General features: G+C 36.5%; 1 protein-coding gene across 1 annotated transcript; it reads right to left on the reverse strand.

The window, feature by feature from the left end:
- Positions 1–1,034: 1,034 nt before the first annotated feature.
- On the reverse strand, positions 1,035–17,770 carry LOC123457592 (vomeronasal type-2 receptor 116-like). The gene is made up of 7 exons (XM_045141440.1): positions 17,754–17,770; positions 17,032–17,169; positions 8,408–8,555; positions 7,082–7,885; positions 6,610–6,837; positions 5,977–6,100; positions 1,035–1,954 (listed from the first exon to the last, which is right to left on the reverse strand). Exons 1-7 carry the CDS (start codon positions 17,768–17,770, stop codon positions 1,035–1,037), a joined length of 2,379 nt encoding a protein of 792 aa, XP_044997375.1.
- Positions 17,771–19,343: the final 1,573 nt, after the last annotated feature.

Here is a 19,343-nt window from a genome sequence, read left to right on the forward strand (position 1 = left end):
CCTATGCCTGACTGTCTTTCATATTCATCATGAACAACATTTTCACTGTCACCAAAGTTTTGCTGACATTCTTTTGTATATTCCCTACCACAGAACATCAAATGGCTAGTGATTTAAACCATAACTATTCTGTTTCAGTTTTCCAGGGGATGAACTATTTGCTCCTATGCATGAAAAAACCTTAATGTATATTGAAAACATCTTTAGGTAAGGCCTCTGCTACTTTCAAAGGGAGCTATTCTTTTACCTCCTAATCAAACTCTCACTGTATCTCTGAATATTCTTTGAATACTCAAATACAACCTTTTAAGACATTCTCAAAGACATTTGCTCTATCCAGCAAACTATAGTAGGTGTCTTTGAAACAATCTGAAGAAGGTATCAGATACATTTCAGGTTATCCAGAGTAATGGGAGCAAAATACATAGTACATTAGTAATGCTTTATTCTAAGTGTCTTGATTTACTAATTGGAGAGAGATGTGAGAAAATGATTATTCTTGTTACTGCAAACCATCTCCAGAGGCATATGACAGTTTGTGAAATTGGCTTATGGTAGAAGTTGGTAAATCGAACCTGGCCTGACAGCTGTACATGGAAGCTGATAAACAATGTTAGAATGTAAGAGCCAATGGATGGGTAGGACTACTTACAACGTGTTCCTTCCAGACATAAAATGGCCTGGGTATCTATGACCTCATAGTGCCTGACACTACCTACAGAAGACCATCATAAGAGGAGGAAAAGATCATGACATCAAAATAAAAGGGATACTGATTGAGATGAAGAGGAGATATGATGGAGAATGGAATTTCAAAGGGAAAAGTGGGGGGGGGAGCATAGAGGGTATTACCATGGGATATATTTACAATCATCGAAAATGTTAATAAAAATTGAGAAAACAAACAATGTTAGAGACCAAATAAGACTTGTACACATTAACAAATATCTTAACCTCTTTTTAATATTTAGTGTTTACAATAGTGCAAGGGTTTCTACAGGATATAATTTAAGTGAAGACATATGAGGTAAAATTTAAAAATCAACTGGTTGTACAATATGATTTTTCTTCACCCTCTTTAGAGTATTTTTACTGGGTCTTATCAAAAGAATGTAACACTTGGGGAAAAAGATGCAACTTATCAATCCTGTACTGGAGGCCAAGATAGAGAAGACTTCCACTATCACCATGGCTATCCCCTTGGAACTGTGATAGACAGGGAGGAAAGTGACCCACACACTACAGAACACCAGCATGCTGAAGATCAGAAATTTGGCTTCATTGAATGCATCAGGCAGGTTTCTGGCCAGGAAAGCCACAGTAAAGCTCCCTATAGCTAGAGATCCAAGGTATCCCAGAACACAGTAGAAGGCAGTGTCTGAGCCTTTGTTGCACACAATTATGATGTACCCATGTTCCGAGTGTTCATCAGTGTCAACAAAGGGAGGGGATGTTCCCATCCAGATGCCACAGAGAACAAATTGGATCAAGGTACAGATGGGAATGATGAAGTTAGGTGCTCCTGATACCAGCAGTCCCCTCAACTTTTGTCCTGGAGCAGTGGCCCTGAAGGCCAGAACCACAGTGATTGTTTTGGCCAAAACAGTTGACCCAGCCACAGTGAACAGAAGTGCAAATGTGATCTGCTGCAGGATACACTTGGCTGTGGTGGGGTGTCCAATGAAGAGTAATGGGCAGAGAAAACAGAACTTGAGGGAAATGAGCAGGATGTAGCTGTTTGTTCGATTATTGGCCTTCACAGTTGGTGTGTTTTTGTGCTTCACAAAAACCCCAAGTACAACAGCAGTGAGTGTAGAGAAGCAAAGCGATATACAAGCCAGAGCTATCCCCAAGGCATCTTCATAAGCCAGAAACTTCATAGTTTTTTGGAGACAGTGATTTTTCTCTAGGCTAGCATATTGGTTGATTGGGCACTTCAAACATTGATCCATATCTGGCAGACAATGCAAAATATCATCAGATTCATGGCAGTATTTACTTCTTTGTTACAACATTCTTGTATTCTAGTTCCTATTTACAATTAAGGTAGTTCTCTTTATACCCATGATGACAATTAATAAAGACCATCATATTAGGTGAGATAAACAAAGCTTTTTTTAAAAAAAATACTTTATTTATTTGCTTATAGGCAGAGGGAGACAGAGAAATCCAGAGAGAGTGGGTGTGCATGAACCTCTACCCACTGTAAACAAGCACCACATACATGCACCACTTTGTACATCTGTCTTTCTGTGTGTAATGGGGAAGTGAACTGAGGTGGTTAGGCTTTGCATGTCCTTGCTTTAATGGGTGAGCCATCTCCTCACCCTAACAAAGCTGTATTTTATTCACTTAACTTACCTTATATATTCTCTTGACCCTTTGTTTTTCTTAAAAGAATAAAATAATTTTGTTGCAGTGGACTAGAATTATATAGTGACATTTCTTACATGAGGTATTTCTTATGATTTCTACTACAGGAGAGATGGCTTATCAATTAAGATGCTTGCCTGCAATTCCTAAGGGCCCATGCTTGATTCACCACATCTCTCATAAGTTAGACACACTTGGTGATACATGAGTAAGTCGCACATTTCCACAAGGTGGCACACGTTTGGAATTCAACTGCAGTGGTTAGGGACCATTGCACCTCAATTATCTCTCTTTCTCTCACTAACTCACACTCATGCTCTCTTTCATTAAAAGAGCTAGTCTTGTCTCAAAAAGAAAAAAAAAACACTAGCTCAGAGTTCTGTACACAGTGCAGTATGAGATCAGAGAGGTACATGATACTATGTTGATTTTAACACCTTTGTTAGACAACATCCATAAATTTAGATAATAAAATGTGATTTTTCCCTCATACTACAGTTCTCTGTCTTATGAAACTTATCTGTCTGTATCAGTTGATGTTTTATGGCTTTGTACCCAAATGTCAGTAGGCACATATAATTGTTCCAACACATATTTTAGGGAATATGAATGAAATTGAATAAACCTAGATATAATTAACTCTAATATGATTATTACTGAAATCTATCTACTTGGAATAGGTATTCATATACAAATTTTGAGATGACATACCATTTATCTGTTTCTCCAAATTTACCTCAATAATCCTTGGTCTATGTTTTAGCATAATTTGGTCAAGAAGTTTATTCAAGAAAGGATCATGAACAAGATAATTTGCCAACTTTAAAAAAAAGAATGAATATGACACACAATAAGGAACTGGGGAGAATTCTTGCCCCGTATAAGTTGTATTTTCTATCATGGTGCTTTACAGTTTTGATTGTAATTGTATTGAATCATAAAAGAGGACTTATAAGAAATATATGGCCTAGGCATATATCCAAAGGACTCATCTCATTTCCTTAGAAGTACATGCTCAACCATGTTTATTGCTGCTCAATTTATAATAGCTGGGAAATGGAACAGGCCTAGATGTCCCTCAACAGATGAGTGGATAATGAAGATGTGGTACATTTATACAATAGAGTTCTACTCAGCGGTAAAGAAAAATGAAGTTATGAAATTTGCAGAAAAATGGATGGACCTGGAAAGTATTATACTAAGTGAGGTAACCCAGGCCCAGAAAGCCAAGCGCCACATGTTCTCTCTCATATGGGGATCCTAGCTACAGATGACTGGGCTTCTGTGTGAGAATGAAAATACTTATTAGCAGAGGCCAGTAAGTTAAAAAGGAGACATAAAGGGTGGAGAAAGGAAGGGAGGAGGATACTTAATAGGTTGATATTGTATATATGTAATTACAATGATTGTAATGGGGAGGTAATATGATTGAGAATGGAATTTCAAACGGGAAAGTGTGGGGGTGGGGAGGGAGGGAATTACCATGGGATATATTTTATAATCATGGAAAATGTTAATAAAAATTAAAAAAAAAAAAAGAAAAGAGCTAATTTAGTCTAAGGAGCTCGGAGACTAGGATGGTCCCACATGGCTCTTGATATCATGCATGCTCTCACTTGACATTTCCATCAAGACCTGGGTGCAGAAGGTCACATCTGTATTCTCAGCTACTCTAGAGGCTGAAGGATTGCTTGAGCCCAGATGTTCCAGGCAAGCCTGTGAAACATAGTGAGACCTTGTCTCAATAAAAAGGAATATAAAAAAGTAAACTACACACACACACACACACACACACACACACACACACCACTATAGAAACTAAGAGATAGATTCAAACAAAGAAAAAAAATTAAACTTGGGCTGGAGCAATGGCTCAGTGGCTCTGGCACTTGCCTGCAAAGCTTAATGACCTGCGTTCAATTCCCCAGTACCCACATAAAGCCAGATGCAAAGTATCACACGCATCTGCAGTTTGTTTTTAATGGCTGGAAGTCCTTGTGAACCCATTTTGTCTGTCTCTCTTCTCTCTGTCTCTCTTGGCTTGCAAACAAATAAACAAAATTAAAATGTTTTAAAAAATGAAAAAATAAAAAGAAATATATGGTATCTCCTATTGAATATTTACATAAAAGAATATTTTTCCAGTAATTATAACTTCTCTTAATCATGTATTGTAAATTTATGCACATATATTTTATGAATCATATATTATAAGGCCATACATCGCACCTAATTTGGTAAATATGACATGTCCAACATGTACAAATAAAAAAAAAAACACTTCAATGCTAATACTGAATTTATCCAACACCACTAAAGTTTGTATTTAATTAATTAGTTTGGATTACATGTTGAAGTATTACTTGAATGAACATTGTTTTAATGTACTTCTAATTATATTATTTTATTCATTTTGTGACATTCTCCAATCATACTAAAAAATCATGTCAATCTCATTCCTTTTTTTTACATCATGTATCCACTTTGACTTCTGGTACATTGAAAAGGTGGTTAGCATGTGCTCCAGACTCTAATAGAAGAAAATACTGAGGAATTAATATTTATATCATATTTAAATCCCATTGATAATATTGACCACAGCCTTTAGGTTCTACTTTATCATGCTACTCCCATTGTATTGTGTTCTCACCTGTAAAATAGAGGGCAACATAAAATAGTACTTAGTTTTCCATTCTGTGCTCAACCCAGTAGATTTGACATATGAGATATATGTTTTATTCTTATTTTTAACTTCAGAATATTTCTCATTATCTCCTTAAATGCTTCAAATTACATCTAAAATGATGCACGTGATATTTTAATTGGAATGTTTATGTTTCCTGATAAAGGATTTAAATAGCTGTGATATGCTATTACCTAAAGTCTTAAAATCAACTGCTTTCTGAATTATTATTACATAGACGCTAAGAAGATATTATGCTTATATTGAAAGTGTTTGCAAAATTACATATTGCTAAAGCCAGAAAAGGGTGGAGTGGTGGCATACTGTCTAAAGTACTTTCTTGCAAAGACTAAGGACCCAGGTTTGACTATCCACATCCCATGTAAACCAGTTCTACATGGTGACACATGCATCTGAACTTCGTTTGCAGTGGGTAGAGGCTCTGGCATTCACATTCTCACTTTATCTCCCCTTCCCTCTATAATCAATTAGTAAATAACTGAATAGAATGAGTATAAATATTTAAGTCCAAAAATTATATCTCTGAGCATTTATTATTCATCAGCAACCTCTTGCATCCCAGGAAGATAATGAGGTGAAAGATTTCTTCTTATTAACTTCATTTTATGTAGATTCACAGAGGATTATATGAATATGTGACATTCCTTGATAGAAATAATATATTCATTAACTATTTGACCTCAAAGAGTATTTTTATTGTGGGAGAACCAGTATGTACAATGGATATAGGTACTAAAAATGTGGTTCATGGAGTAAAGTGAGTATTATGTTTATGGTCATGAGTGTATATCATTTCAACCAAGTGATTACATTAAGCAATGAAGAAATATTATCTGTTTTTTCAGATAGGTGGATAAAAGAGACAAACTGGAGAAAGACTCTCTAAACCATCAACTTACCCGTTTTGTTAGAAATCTCATTTTCTGGGCAGGGGAAACAATCAAAACAACAGGCAGCGTTTCCCTCATGTCGGAACTTCCTGAAACCAAGCTTGCAAGTCTCACTGCACACAGAGGAGGGAATCTGAGGAAAACCAGAAGTGTAGTTCCAAAAGTTACTAATGTTATATACTCCATTCATAACGATATGTTAAAATAATCACTCTTACTAAACTCTTTATCCACATCTACAATAAAATTGAGTTGTCACACTCCATTTATTACAATGTATGTTGTCATGTCTGTCAAGATTATTTTTGTTTTTGAGGTAGAGTCTCACTGTAGCCTAGGCTGACCTGACATTTACTATGTGATCTCAGGCTGGCCTTGAACTCACAGCAATCCCCCTGACTCTGCCTCCCGAGTTGTGGAATTAAAGGCATGCACCACTACACCCAGCCTGTCTGTCAAGATGCTGATGAAATTTTTTGTCTTTTCCAAATATTTTTCAAAAGATATAAAAAAAATCTAGGACACTGGTAAAACAAACATAAACAACATGTTGCACTTGGCCAAATAGTGAGGGCACACATGGGCCCACATGATTTTATCTATTTATGTTGAGAGTAAAACATCACAGTTAGGTAAATATACCTGCCTACTCCCTGTGGCCCACTCTATGGCCTCATCAGACAAATACAATTGTTGACCGAAGGAACCATATGATGTAAACTGTCCTATTTTCACCTTGATTCCAAGACCTTGTGGATAATTTGAAATGTGGAAAATATCATAGTCTGCATCACATTTTCTTTTCTCATTAATAGTCACTAGGTCTCCAATGGGGTTAATAAATTGCATATTCTTCATAGTGTGGTAAAACTAAAGAAAACATATCAGTTCCAATTAAGCAAGACAAAATGGACATAATATGTGATATGAGTAATACCTTTGTTTTTTACAACCCTACCCAGAAAATGAAACTCTACTGCATGTACCCTATAATGTGAAATAAAAGAATTTCCACAGACAAATGTAGAAGCATCCAAATTCAAGAGTAATCCCAGCAACAGGTTTTAAACATATATGGAGCTACTTAGAAGGTATTAGTGATGACAATACATACCTTTGAGCAGTCAGGTACACATAGACTTGTTATTGGGTGAACATCTACATGTTCATAATGCATTGCATGGTAAGCATATGCCCAGGCATACACAGCATTATATAGATTATAACTCTCGTCATTCATGGCTATGTCAAATCCTTGACGTGCAAACCATTTTAATGAATTATTGAGTGCACATTTACTCTGTGTTCTACATTTAAATTCAATGTCCAAACAATTAAAGTACATCCATTCTGATCTCAGAACAGAAAAGTCTATTGGATATTGAGAAGTGTTCATTGACTGAATAAATTTTTTAAAATTGGGAATCTCGTGATGGTGATTAGAAAATGTGAAAGCACCATAGAATGAGTCAAAATTGATGTCTCTTCCTGTATTTGTGATGACATCCCACTGTGAGGTGGTGACCCAGATCCTACGGATGCCTAAATTTGCCCATCTTCTAAAGCTCACTTCCAGTGTGGAATTTAATTCACCATGAATGACCACAACATTTGCCAATGATGTCACAATTTGTTTATAATATTTCTCAGCCCTTGTATTGTATAAGTCCATGTTTAATGGGATCACATTCACAAAGGCTAAACAGAGTTCATTTCCTTGCATCTTTTCTCTGAAGTCTGAGAGAAATTGAATACCTTGGTCATCATCGGAGATGACCAGCCCCATCCAGGTCCAGTTGAAATGAAGCATTAGGGAGACTATGGCAAAAGGCAGCCTTGTTTCCTTGGGTGCAATCTGATACAGGTAAGGATACTGAAAACGGTCACTCAGAACAGGATTAAATGGGCCATAGTGAATCTAAAGGACACAGAACATAGAAATGAATGTGAGAAAGAACAATGGAAGAAAACTCAAACTAAGATCTGAATTGTGTTAATCACCATTTTGGAAGAATGTTAGTAAGTGTGATGGCTCACACCATTATTAGTTGTATTTCACTATCCATAAGACTCTGGAAAAGTACTGAACAGTTTAAGGGTTGTGGCAAATCCATTTGTATGTCTCCATAGTTCCTCCTATCAATTTTTAAAAGTTAAGTGCAGATACCCCACCAAGTAAAGGATGATGATCTCTATTTACTTTATGTGACAATACATGGATAAACCAAGTATCTACTGGAAATAACCCTAAGCACATGGGATTCGTAATTCTACTCTGTACATCACAAAGTCTCACCTGTCCTGTATTAACAATTAGTGAGATTAATGTCCCAATTTTGCTACTTCTTTCCCATGATGGTCCTGTAAAAAATAAGCTACATTCTTTTATTTCACAATGATAATTAGGAAGAAAAATCCGTTTAGTTTCTGTGGAACGTACTTGAGAGACAATAATCAATGAATCATCACAATTGGAAGGGTGGAAGAAAAAATTAATAGACATGTTGGGTATAAGTTTAGGATTTCTGTTGATCTCTTCAGTGACAAAAATCATTGTCAGAATATATTGATACTTTTTGAGTGGCACACTGAAATGAAACACAGTAATCATTATGGATGAGGCTTCAAACAGGATAATCGTCAAAACAATTTGAGTGGACATGTAGTACATGTGATAAGTGATGCTTTCTCCTGAAATTCTCATGTAAACATGAACATTTATGTGAGGATATGATCCAACATAGCATAGGGATCAACTGGGCATTTTTAAATTATTAAATGAAAGACAATTCATAAAGGTATTTATGTTATGAATATATCATCTTTGGCTAATGAGAAACTGGTGAAAAGTCTATATATATTCTATAGGTCATACACGGACTTGGAAGTAGACTTACACCAGACAGAATATCTTTTTTTTTAAAAATATTTTTTATTTATTTATTTGAGGGGGACAGACACAGAGAGAAAGACAGATAGAGGGAGAGAGAGAGAATGGGCGCGCCAGGGCTTCCAGCCTCTGCAAATGAACTCCAGACGCGTGTGCCCCCTTGTGCATCTGGCTAACGTGGGACCTGGGGAACAGAGCATCGAACCGGGGTCCTTAGGCTTCACAGGCAAGCGCTTAACTGCTAAGCCATCTCTCCAGCCCCAGACAGAATATCTTTATGCTAGAATTCTCAGTTTTAAGAAATGAAAAATAAATGCAGCAATGATTGAGTTTATGGTACTTTGGTGTGTATTTGTGGGTAATAGTCACCTTCATGTTTTGAAGGTCACTTTTTGTGCATATATGTGCATGTGTGTGGGCATGTGTGTGTAAGAGGGCCTATGCTTGTTTCACTGTGTAACACTATAAACCAGTGTAAGTTGTTCTTATACATTACATGTAATTATTTCTCTTTGGTTTTTATTGTGACACAGGTTCTGACTCTTGCCCCTTCTGACCTGGAATTCAATATGTAGTCTTAGGGAAGCCTGGGACTCATGGTGATACTCCTACCTTTGCCTCCTAAATGCAGAGATTAAAGGTATGTATCACCATGCCTGATATACATGCAATTATTCTGAGGACTTGGTGAACACCAATTTGGCTACAGAAGCAACCAATCTCTGGGGATTCAGTTTTTCCAAACTCAGAACATGGGATGGTATGTGCACCAAGTCAAAATTTTAGGTGAGGGCCATGGATTTGAACAAAGGACCTCATGCTTATGCAGAAATTCCTTTACAAATTCCTATGTTATGGTACTTTTCTTAAATACCATCTGGCAATGAGTCAAGCAATGCCCTGATTAATGCGGAATATACAGTCAGTCCTATCTATTAACAGCAAAACGTGGCTTTTATAATGTCTTTGAAAGTATTGGTATCTCTCCTGGTTGTAATGTGAACTCTATTTCACCAGGAATTGGAAGTGTCCATTCATTTTTGGAGTTCATTTGCTTCTTATGTTAAGTAATTCCCCTTTACTAGGACAACATAGCTGACAAAAATCAGGTTAAAGGAAGGCATATTTGTTGCAGATTGTCCTTCCAGGTCATACTAAAAAATATTCAAAATTGATAAGGAAATTATTGGCAGGGAATGCATGGTATCTGAGAGTGGTCTCTTTCAGTCCAGCAAGGAGGCCCACGGAGCTATATTAATATTGCACATTGGCAGTCATGCCTCTTACTTTTTATACAGTAGAGGATCTCTGTCCTCCTATGGTGCTGCCCACAGTAAATTTGGATATTCCCACTTTAATTACCTAGTCAATATTATCTAACAGGAATTCTCTCCAGGGATAGCCTAATCCATTTAATTCCTATCAGGTGATTGTAAGTCTTCTCAAGTTGAATATAAAAATAAAATATGGCAGTTAGAAAATCTTTTTCCATCTGTTACCTAAAAAATTATCTCTCTAATAGCAATGTGAATTATTTTAGGATAAAGAAATATTCCTTTTCTGATAGAATCTTCTACTGTAAGTCTTTTGATCAGAGAACTAAGACCACAAATATACAGAGTTACTGCTGATGTGTAAGTTTATTCTTATTGCGTTTCAAAGATTGATTTGTTTCATTATAGTGTTTGAAACAAACTTTCATTCCCCTCCTCCTTTTATCTTTTCTCACACCCCTTTAAGCTCCACACTGATACTTAGCTTTTCTGCCTTCATCCTACATGTTTCCTTTGGTTTGGTGCTATAACACTGCAGTTGTGCCGCTTGTGGTTAGTCAATAGTTGTAGGTCATTTTACTAAGCCCTTCTTGTATTTAGAGTTTGTTGAAAAATCACCTATTTTGATAGCCTTGCTTTTATATGTTATTGAGTGTTTCTGTCATGAGCTCTCTGTGCCCTTTCTTATTCTTTTATTTATATTTATCCCCTTAACATGACCTATTAGTTTTTTGGGGATTCCTGCCTGTCTGGTAGTTTCTATGCTTATTGTCACTGGATAGCATCTTTTCTCCTACTTCTAGGAAATTTTCTTCTACAATTACTTTCAATAAATTTGATACCTTTGGTCTAGGGTTTATTTCATTCTAAGCCTTAATTTCTAAATATAACCTCCCATAGTATTGAAAATATCACTTGTTTCCTTCATACATCTGGATCTTATTAATTTTGACTCATCCTTTTATTCTTTTACCTGGTCTGTACGTCCTAATCTGCTGTTATTCATGTGGTGCAGTCTATATGAGAGGAATTCCACAGTGCTTTTAATTTCACTTATTAAGTTATCATTTCAGTTAAAATTTTCATTGATGTGCTATCCATTTTTTGAATTCTATTATAATATCCTCTTTAGAAATAGCTCAATTATGATGTTTGTTTCTTTTGTCTTGGAATGCACTCTGTATATATGTATGTCCTCTGCTTTGTGTTTTCTTTGATTTCTTTTGGACATTTACTCCTGTGTTCTTGAATTCATTGTTTGTATATATTTCTTATTTGGTGCCAAAACAACATATTTAGGAATGATTTAGGAGGCATCCTCTAATGTGTGGCTTCCCAGCAGGAGGTGGCATAGGCAGTACAAAGGGCAAAGAGATTGCCTCTACACTCGGACTCACATTTGGAATCCTAGAAGTATGTATCTAGGAAGAGGTTCATGGATTTAGGAAGTTGCTCCTATATTCTCATTGGAACCCGGCAATAGGCATTGTGGGTAGAAATAAGTGCATGGATAATGGTTAAGTGTGACCAAACTGGCATGTGTGCTTCTGTAGACCCGCAAATATGATCCTTGCCACAGGTGATATAGAAGGGAGAAAGTGGTATAGTGACTTGGTGGCTATGCTGAGAGTCATGTGTGACATCCAAGTCCATGTAACAGTGGCAGGAGGGTAACATTTGAGATCTGAGGATTTGGATACACTGGAGGGAGGATGAGTTGTGAAAACAGAAATCATTTTTGTCAATGGAAAACAATGATGCTTTTGGTAATCATTGATATAATTCTTCTGACATTGTGCTTTACCTTTTCATTCCACATTCTATTTCTATTTATCATTACTGGACTTCGAGCTGACCAAGTAAGCAAAACAAACTCAGGATATAATGATATTTCAGATGTTGATAATTTCATGTTCCCTTAAAGTTTGGATCTCTCTGTAAAAGAAACCTTAAATTTCCTATATAAGTCTCTCATTATTATGTCTTCTTTCTTTATATTTACTGGTATTTAATTACTTAATGTACTTAATGATTTCTAGCTCCTTAGAGGTGTTCTGTAGATGCATTTTGACTTCATATTTAAAATAGTTCTTAATAATCATTTACTCTATGTGGTCTTTTATGAACATTTAATATTTAATTAGTTCGATTGATCACAGCAATGTAAACTAGAAGAAACATACCATTCTCAACAAATATTGCAAGACATATTGAATAACTACATATAGAAAAAATTAAAATATAGCCATTTCTCTTCCCATGCAAAACCAAACACAAACAAACAAAAAAAAAACCCTCCAAATGGAGGAAATGCTTCAAAATAAGATCCAGAATTCTAAAGTTACAGGATAAAAAAAAGGGAACATTCTACAAAATAGGACTAGGGCCATACTTCCTGAAAAATACCACAGTAATCCTGGAACTTAAATAAATCCTTCAACCCATGGCATCTCACAAAGATAAAATGTTTGTCTACAAATAACATGCCCTAAACAGAGCCCACAAACTACCTACAGATGGGGAGAAAATCTTTGCCAGTTATACCACTAACAGAGGCCTAACATTCAGAATCTAAAGGAACTCAAAAAACTAAACAATAGAAAAAAGAAACAATATACTCGAATAACAGGGCAGAGAATTCAACAGAATAATTGTCAAAGAAAGAATTAAATGGCTAAACTCATCTCTGAAAATGTTCAACATTCTTAGCTATCAGGGAAATTGAGAATAAAACTTCTATGAGGTTCCATGACAAACCCAAAAGGATGGGAATCTAAAAAAAAAAAAAAAGACAGTATATTTTGAGAACACTCAGGGAATGAGGGCCCCTAATTAACTACTGGTGGGAATACAAACTTGTACAATAAATATAGAAATCAATAAGTAGACTCCAGAAAAGGATGAAAATACTGCTACCAACTAACCCTGCCATTCCTGTACTGAGCATCTACCCTAAATGCTGCACTCTTTACTCCAGAAACATTTGCTCAATAGTAACTACTAAATTCACAATGACTATGAACTGGAATCAACCCAGATGCCTATCATTTGACAAATGAATAATGAAGATGTGGTACATACACACAATGGAATTCTACTCTTTCCCAAGGAAAAAATGATATAATGAAGTTGGTAGGAAACTTGTAGGATTTGAACAGATCATACTAGTGAAGTCACTCTATAGAAATACAAATGCTGCATGCTTTCCCTCACTCATAGTTACTAAACTGGAAAAGCTTGAATTGCTGTCATACCCAACAAGAACCTGAGGGTCAGGTGAGAGGGATGGAATTATTTGGGGAAGGAGAATGAGAAGACACAGGGGAATGGAAATATAAACAAAATGAAATCCAAAAATATATTGGTATTATAGAATACTTTCTCATCAGCAGGATACTAGGAGCATGGAGGTGTTGTCTGGTAAATATTAGGCCTCAAGAGAATGGGAGGAAGCCTTAATCTAAAATATTTGGCACTGCCTGGCAAATTCAAGTACCAGAAATTAATTACAACCCACATTGAGCTGTTAACTGAAGAGAATTTTGAATATTCCCAAACAAGACAAGTTTCTGTCAAAGTACCTGATTACCCATCTAAAGATAAAAGTGAGAACCTATTGCTTAAGAAACCACATGCAACCAATGCAGAATATCACACAACATTGAGAGATCAGGTTGAATCTGGAAGGAATTCAGCACCCAGATGGTTAATACAGACAGTGCAGAAAACATGGAATAAAATGCTGTTTGAAAGCAGCCAGCAATATGGTGAGAAATCAGGGCACTATGACAAATCCAAGCAACGATCCTAACCAGATGTACACACCTGAGCACGTGTCAGTCACCCTAGGTATGTAAACAATGTCTATCTAATTAGCTAATTGATGCACTCAGTGGAAAAGAAACCATAGCTAGAACTAAAAATCAATTCAATACAATACAATTCAATACAATACAATTCAATACAATTCAGTTCAATACACTGGGGAACCTATTTTTATTTTCCAGAAAGCAAAGAGAACAAAGGACAACCAAAATATATCAACAGAACAAGAATCACCTACTGTATGTCAGCAGGAGAACACACCTAACACAGAAGCTAGGATCCAGATGAAAACACAGAAGAATTGGTGAGATGAGCAAGAATGCTCCCTCCATGAGGAACTTCTCAGCATGAGCCAGGGTAAGGGATAGAGGCACTGATAATACTCCAAATGCAGGAAAGTAAAAATCCAGAATGATGAGACTCACATACTGAGGTAGACATAAAGTACAGTGAAGAAGACTCAGAATTTTGAGGAAGAATATCTGGAAAGAATATACTAGCCACAGGGTGGGCAGAAATATCTAGGAGTCTTGCATTCCCCTAAAACGTCAGACTTTTCCACTCACATCTCATTAACCATAATTACATGCTGAATGCCAGTAATCACATTTGGAGGGCCTTTAGTGAAATGGGGGCAGGGGTGAGGGGAATGATGGTGACAACAGTTGATATATCCATACCAAGTGTCAATTTAATAAAAAGAATATACAAGTAGAAGGGCAAAAAGGAAATTTCGGTTTGTAACATGTCAGTCTTCCTATTAAACTGTAACTGTTACCACTTGTAACACTGTCCCATTTAGGATCTGAGAAGGGATGTAAGTAATCACAACTTTGAGTGGCATCTCCTATTCTACCAGGAGTAGAAATATTCTCTTGGCCTTTCTTTATTGTGTGTTTCACCATTGTATTAACTAGAATATAGACAAAACACCTGACAGACTATATTTCAAATTCTTACTATTTTTATGTCCAACTAAAGGCAGTAACATAGTAAAATAATGTATACTTGGCACCTTTCTTCTCCACGTACCATATTACTAAAGGAAGGGAATATCATGGCATGTCATATACCTATTATCTGAGAGATTAGCATCTATGAGAAAAGTCTGTCCACGGTTAGAGAGACAAAGAAAATAGTTCCCTTTTCAGAGACTTTACAAGTTATGTGCTTATGGGTGAAAGATGAGCAGATACTTAAAGGGATACTTTGTCTCAGCCACTTAAAGATGAACAAATAACAGTGGGGTTTATTTTCAGGAAAGGAGGATCTAATATGAAGGAAGGTATAAAGCACTGTGTTCTCCAAATTCTATCTTTCTACAGAACTCGAATACTGAAGAAAACCAGGCTGATAGTCTAGCTCTGGATAAAACAGTCAGTCAAATAAACAACTCCAGAAAACCTCACCAGCAGAATGGAAGGAGGGGAGAACAGAATATCTAAACTAGAAAACCAGGAGGCAGAACTAATACAGTCCAACCAAGAGAAAGGCAAGCTAATAGGAAGATAAGAATGAGAATTTCACAATATCTGGGGTACTAAGAAAAGATCAAATGTACGAATTCAGTGTATTGTAGAACAAGAAGAATTTTGATCCAGAGTCTTAGTACCTTTTCAACAAAATCATAGGAGTAAAATTTTCCCAAATTGGGAAAGAAATTCCAATGCAGACACAAGAAGCTTTGAGAACACCAAAGAGACAAAATCTGCAAAGAACCTCTCCTCCCAATGTTACAAATAAACTACTAAACACACAAACCAAAGAAAATATATTGAAAGTAGTTACAGTAAATGGGCCACCTACAAAGGCAAGCCCATCAGAATAATAGCAAACTATTCACCACAAACTCTAAATGCCAGTAGGACTTGGAATGATATATTCCAAGTTCTACAAGATAACAACTGTCAACCAAGATTTCTTTATCCTGCAAAGCTATCTATTCAAATGGATGGAGAAACAAGGATATTACACAACAAAAGCAGAATAAATGAATTTATGACAACTAGACCAGCTCTACAGAAAATACTCAAAGGAATACTTCACAATGTAGAGAATGCAAAACATACACAAGAGGAAATATTAAAATCAATCAATACTGAAATAAAAGTTAAAACAAGCAAGGGTAGGGGAAACAAGAAGCACTACAAAACACAAAGAATGGAGAAAATCAATACATACATATCCATAGCAACTGTTAATATGAATGGCCATAATTCACCAACCCAAAGACACAGGCTTGCAGACTGGCAGGATCCTGCCATTTGCTGCCTTCAGGAGACTCATCTCTCAATAAAAGGCAGACACTGTCGTAGGGTGAAAGGTTGGAAAATGATATTTCAAACAAATGGGCCTAGGAAACAAGCAGGAATTGCTATCCTAATATCTTGCAGGATAGCCTTAAAACCAACATTAGTGAGGAAAGATAAAAAGGTCACTTTTTACTGACTAAAAGAACAATCCAACAGGAGTGTCCTAAACATGTATGCAGCTAACATGGGGACTCCCAATTTTATCAAACAAACACTATTAGAAGTAAGGTCACAGATAACAACAAACACAATTGCAATAGGTGATTTTAATACCCCAATCTCATCATTTGACAGATCATACCCAACAAAAATAAACAGAGAGTCATCTGGATTAAATGATGTCATGGAACAAATGGAGCTAACAGACATATAACACATATATACATAAAATTCCACCCAAACACTGTGGAATGTATATTTTCCTCAGAGTACATGGAACATTCTCTAAAACAGACCATATATTAGGACACAAAGCAAATTTTTACAACTACAGGAAAACTGAAATAACCCCTACTACTCTTCTGACAACAATGGGATTAAACTGCAAATCAGCAATAAGAAAATCTATACAAATCAGATGTATTTAACTATGGCAACTTTCTGATCAGAATAATGTAAAATAAATTTTGATTCATCCCTAAGTGATATGCTTGGGAGGAAAAGTGCAAGGAATCCAAAAACTGTTAATGTACCCATACAGAAACTTCTTACACATTATTCATGACTTTCCAACAGAAAGTTAAGTAACAAAACTGACAGTTACCGATAAAGCTGGTTCATTGAATCATAGTCTATCATACGCTTCTTTGATGTGGAAATATAAAACATATAATCCTTGCACATATCTCCATCACTTTCTGTGTTTTCTTTTATTCTCCAAAAGCAGTCTGTTTCTGTAAAACTGCAGAAGAGGGGAGAAAGCATTGGAAGAAATAAGACAAAAATGAAAATGATCAGCTTCCCCATGTCTCAAAACTCACAATCTGAGCTCTGATGTAATAGGCAGCATCAGGTAAGTACACACATCACATATGCCTGTTTATGTGTGTGTATCCTTCCTTACTACTATTGCTGACAAGAGGAGATATTTATATCCCTAATTTCTTTCTTTGTAGTCTTTGTTACTCCATTGAGGAGTACAGAACACAGCCCTTGGGCTCTGCATCTGAGGTTTACATCAAGGTCATAAAAAGGAGTTGAAAAACATGTTGTGAGCATCATCTCTTGCCTCAGGTGCTCTAAGTTCATGTATATCCAGGCATGAATGCCAATGCGATAATCTCCTGAGCATACTTGTTTTCAAACTAATTTCAGAACGCCATTTGGATGAACACACATGAAATCATGTAAGTGGACTTCATTGGAGTTTCCAAGTCAAGATGTGATGGGAAAAGGTCAGAGAGGTTTCCTGCTGGTCATAGCTCATGAAGACATGGGCAGCATTGTTTCTTCCATTGTTCAAGCAGTGGAGAGATCCTCACATACCTCACTTCCATCTGCATCATAGCATTTACTGTGTGGCCCATGCACTTCTCATAGAAATTTCAGGCTTGTAATGTCCCACAATGCCATGTTTCCCATTGTCTGAGCACACAACACAGAAAATAATCATGGAAGTCCAGAATTGCCAATCTCTCTCCCAATAACAATGCAGACATTAAGCTGACCTGCATCCTTGATCCTCAGTTCCCACAGAGTAATAAGCTGTGATGACTCAGTTTCTCATCTTCAACATTGTTTTTACCTCATTACAGGATTCCACACAGAATTTATGTTTTATGTTTATACAATTCACTTCCACCACCTAAGTAAGGCATTATTTTTTGTTGTTGCTGTCACATGATGTGTTCCAATTGGACAGGAAATAAAAAAGTGTGAGGGGATGGACACATGGCTTAGTGGTTAAGGTGCTTGTCTGCACAGTCAAAGAACCTCAGTTTGATTCCCCAGGACTCATGTGAGGCAAATGCACAAGGTGGCACATGTAGTTGGAGTTCATTTTCAGTGGCTGGACCCACAGGCCTGCCCATTCTTTCTCTTTCTCTCCCTCTCTTCCTCTGTCTCATTCTCTCTCTCAAATAAACAAAAAATTAAAATAAAATAAGTGTATGATTGTATCATGAGGAGCCTATTTTTTATTAATGTGGACAGTATGGAAAGTTAAACAAATTTAGGTAATTCCTTTCCTGTGAGTTGAGATACATCTTGGGACTTAAAAATAAGGGTCACCTGTCCTGATTTATTTCCTTATTTCAACTATAATTAATATTTAAAAATCATTAGCTGGGCTTGGTGACACATGCATTTCTTGCCAGCACTTGAGACTCAAAGTTAGGAGGATTGTCATGAGTTCAAGTCCATTCTGAAAGTTCATAGTGAATTCCTGTTCTGCTTGGGCTAGAGAAAGACACTAACTTGAAAATAACAAACAAATAATCATTACTCACTGATTATATATCAGCAAGGAATGAACCTGGAGAACTATGAGAGGCAGTTGCACAAAAAGTAGAGGGAATCGGACATGAAGGGGGCAAAGACTCATCCTTGAGGTCAGAAAAAAAATTTTTGGTGAAGAGTGTTGAGCATATTGTAATTAGTATTTACTGTCATTATTTCATTTTTTTTTATTTTTTTTATTTATTTATTTGAGAGCGACAGACACAGAGAGAAAGACAGATAGAGGTAGAGAGAGAGAATGGGCGCGCCAGGGCTTCCAGCCTCTGCAAACGAACTCCAGACGCGGGTGCCCCCTTGTGCGTCTGGCTAACGTGGGACCTGGGGAACCAAGCCTCGAACCGGGGTCCTTAGGCTTCACAGGCCAGCGTTTAACTGCTAAACCATCTCTCCAGCCCATTATTTCATTTTTTTTGTTTTAAATATAAATCTTCTTTATTAGCAACATATTTTACATGTGTACACCATATATTTGTTCCTTCTTACCCCTCATTCTTGCCCCAATTTCTCTAGGGGCCTTCTTACATGGGGTTTTAGGTATTCCCCATGGGGTTTTGGGAGCAGCAGTCAGGGAATTCTGTGGGGTGGGAATGCCTCTCATGATGTTCCAACATGTGGATC

The sequence above is a fragment of the Jaculus jaculus genome, unplaced genomic scaffold (assembly GCF_020740685.1).
Source record: "Jaculus jaculus isolate mJacJac1 unplaced genomic scaffold, mJacJac1.mat.Y.cur u26, whole genome shotgun sequence".
NCBI classification, from domain to species: domain Eukaryota; kingdom Metazoa; phylum Chordata; class Mammalia; order Rodentia; family Dipodidae; genus Jaculus; species Jaculus jaculus.

Bases quoted from the DNA above. Each gene is read 5' to 3' on its own strand.
- LOC123457592 (XM_045141440.1), bottom strand. The intron at 8,556-17,031 runs GTAACTGTCAGT...GTTTCATTTCAG, and splicing joins TCAATGAACCAGCTTTATCG to TGTGCCACTCAAAAAGTATC. The intron at 7,886-8,407 runs GTACGTTCCACA...TGTGTCCTTTAG, and splicing joins CATTGATTATTGTCTCTCAA to ATTCACTATGGCCCATTTAA.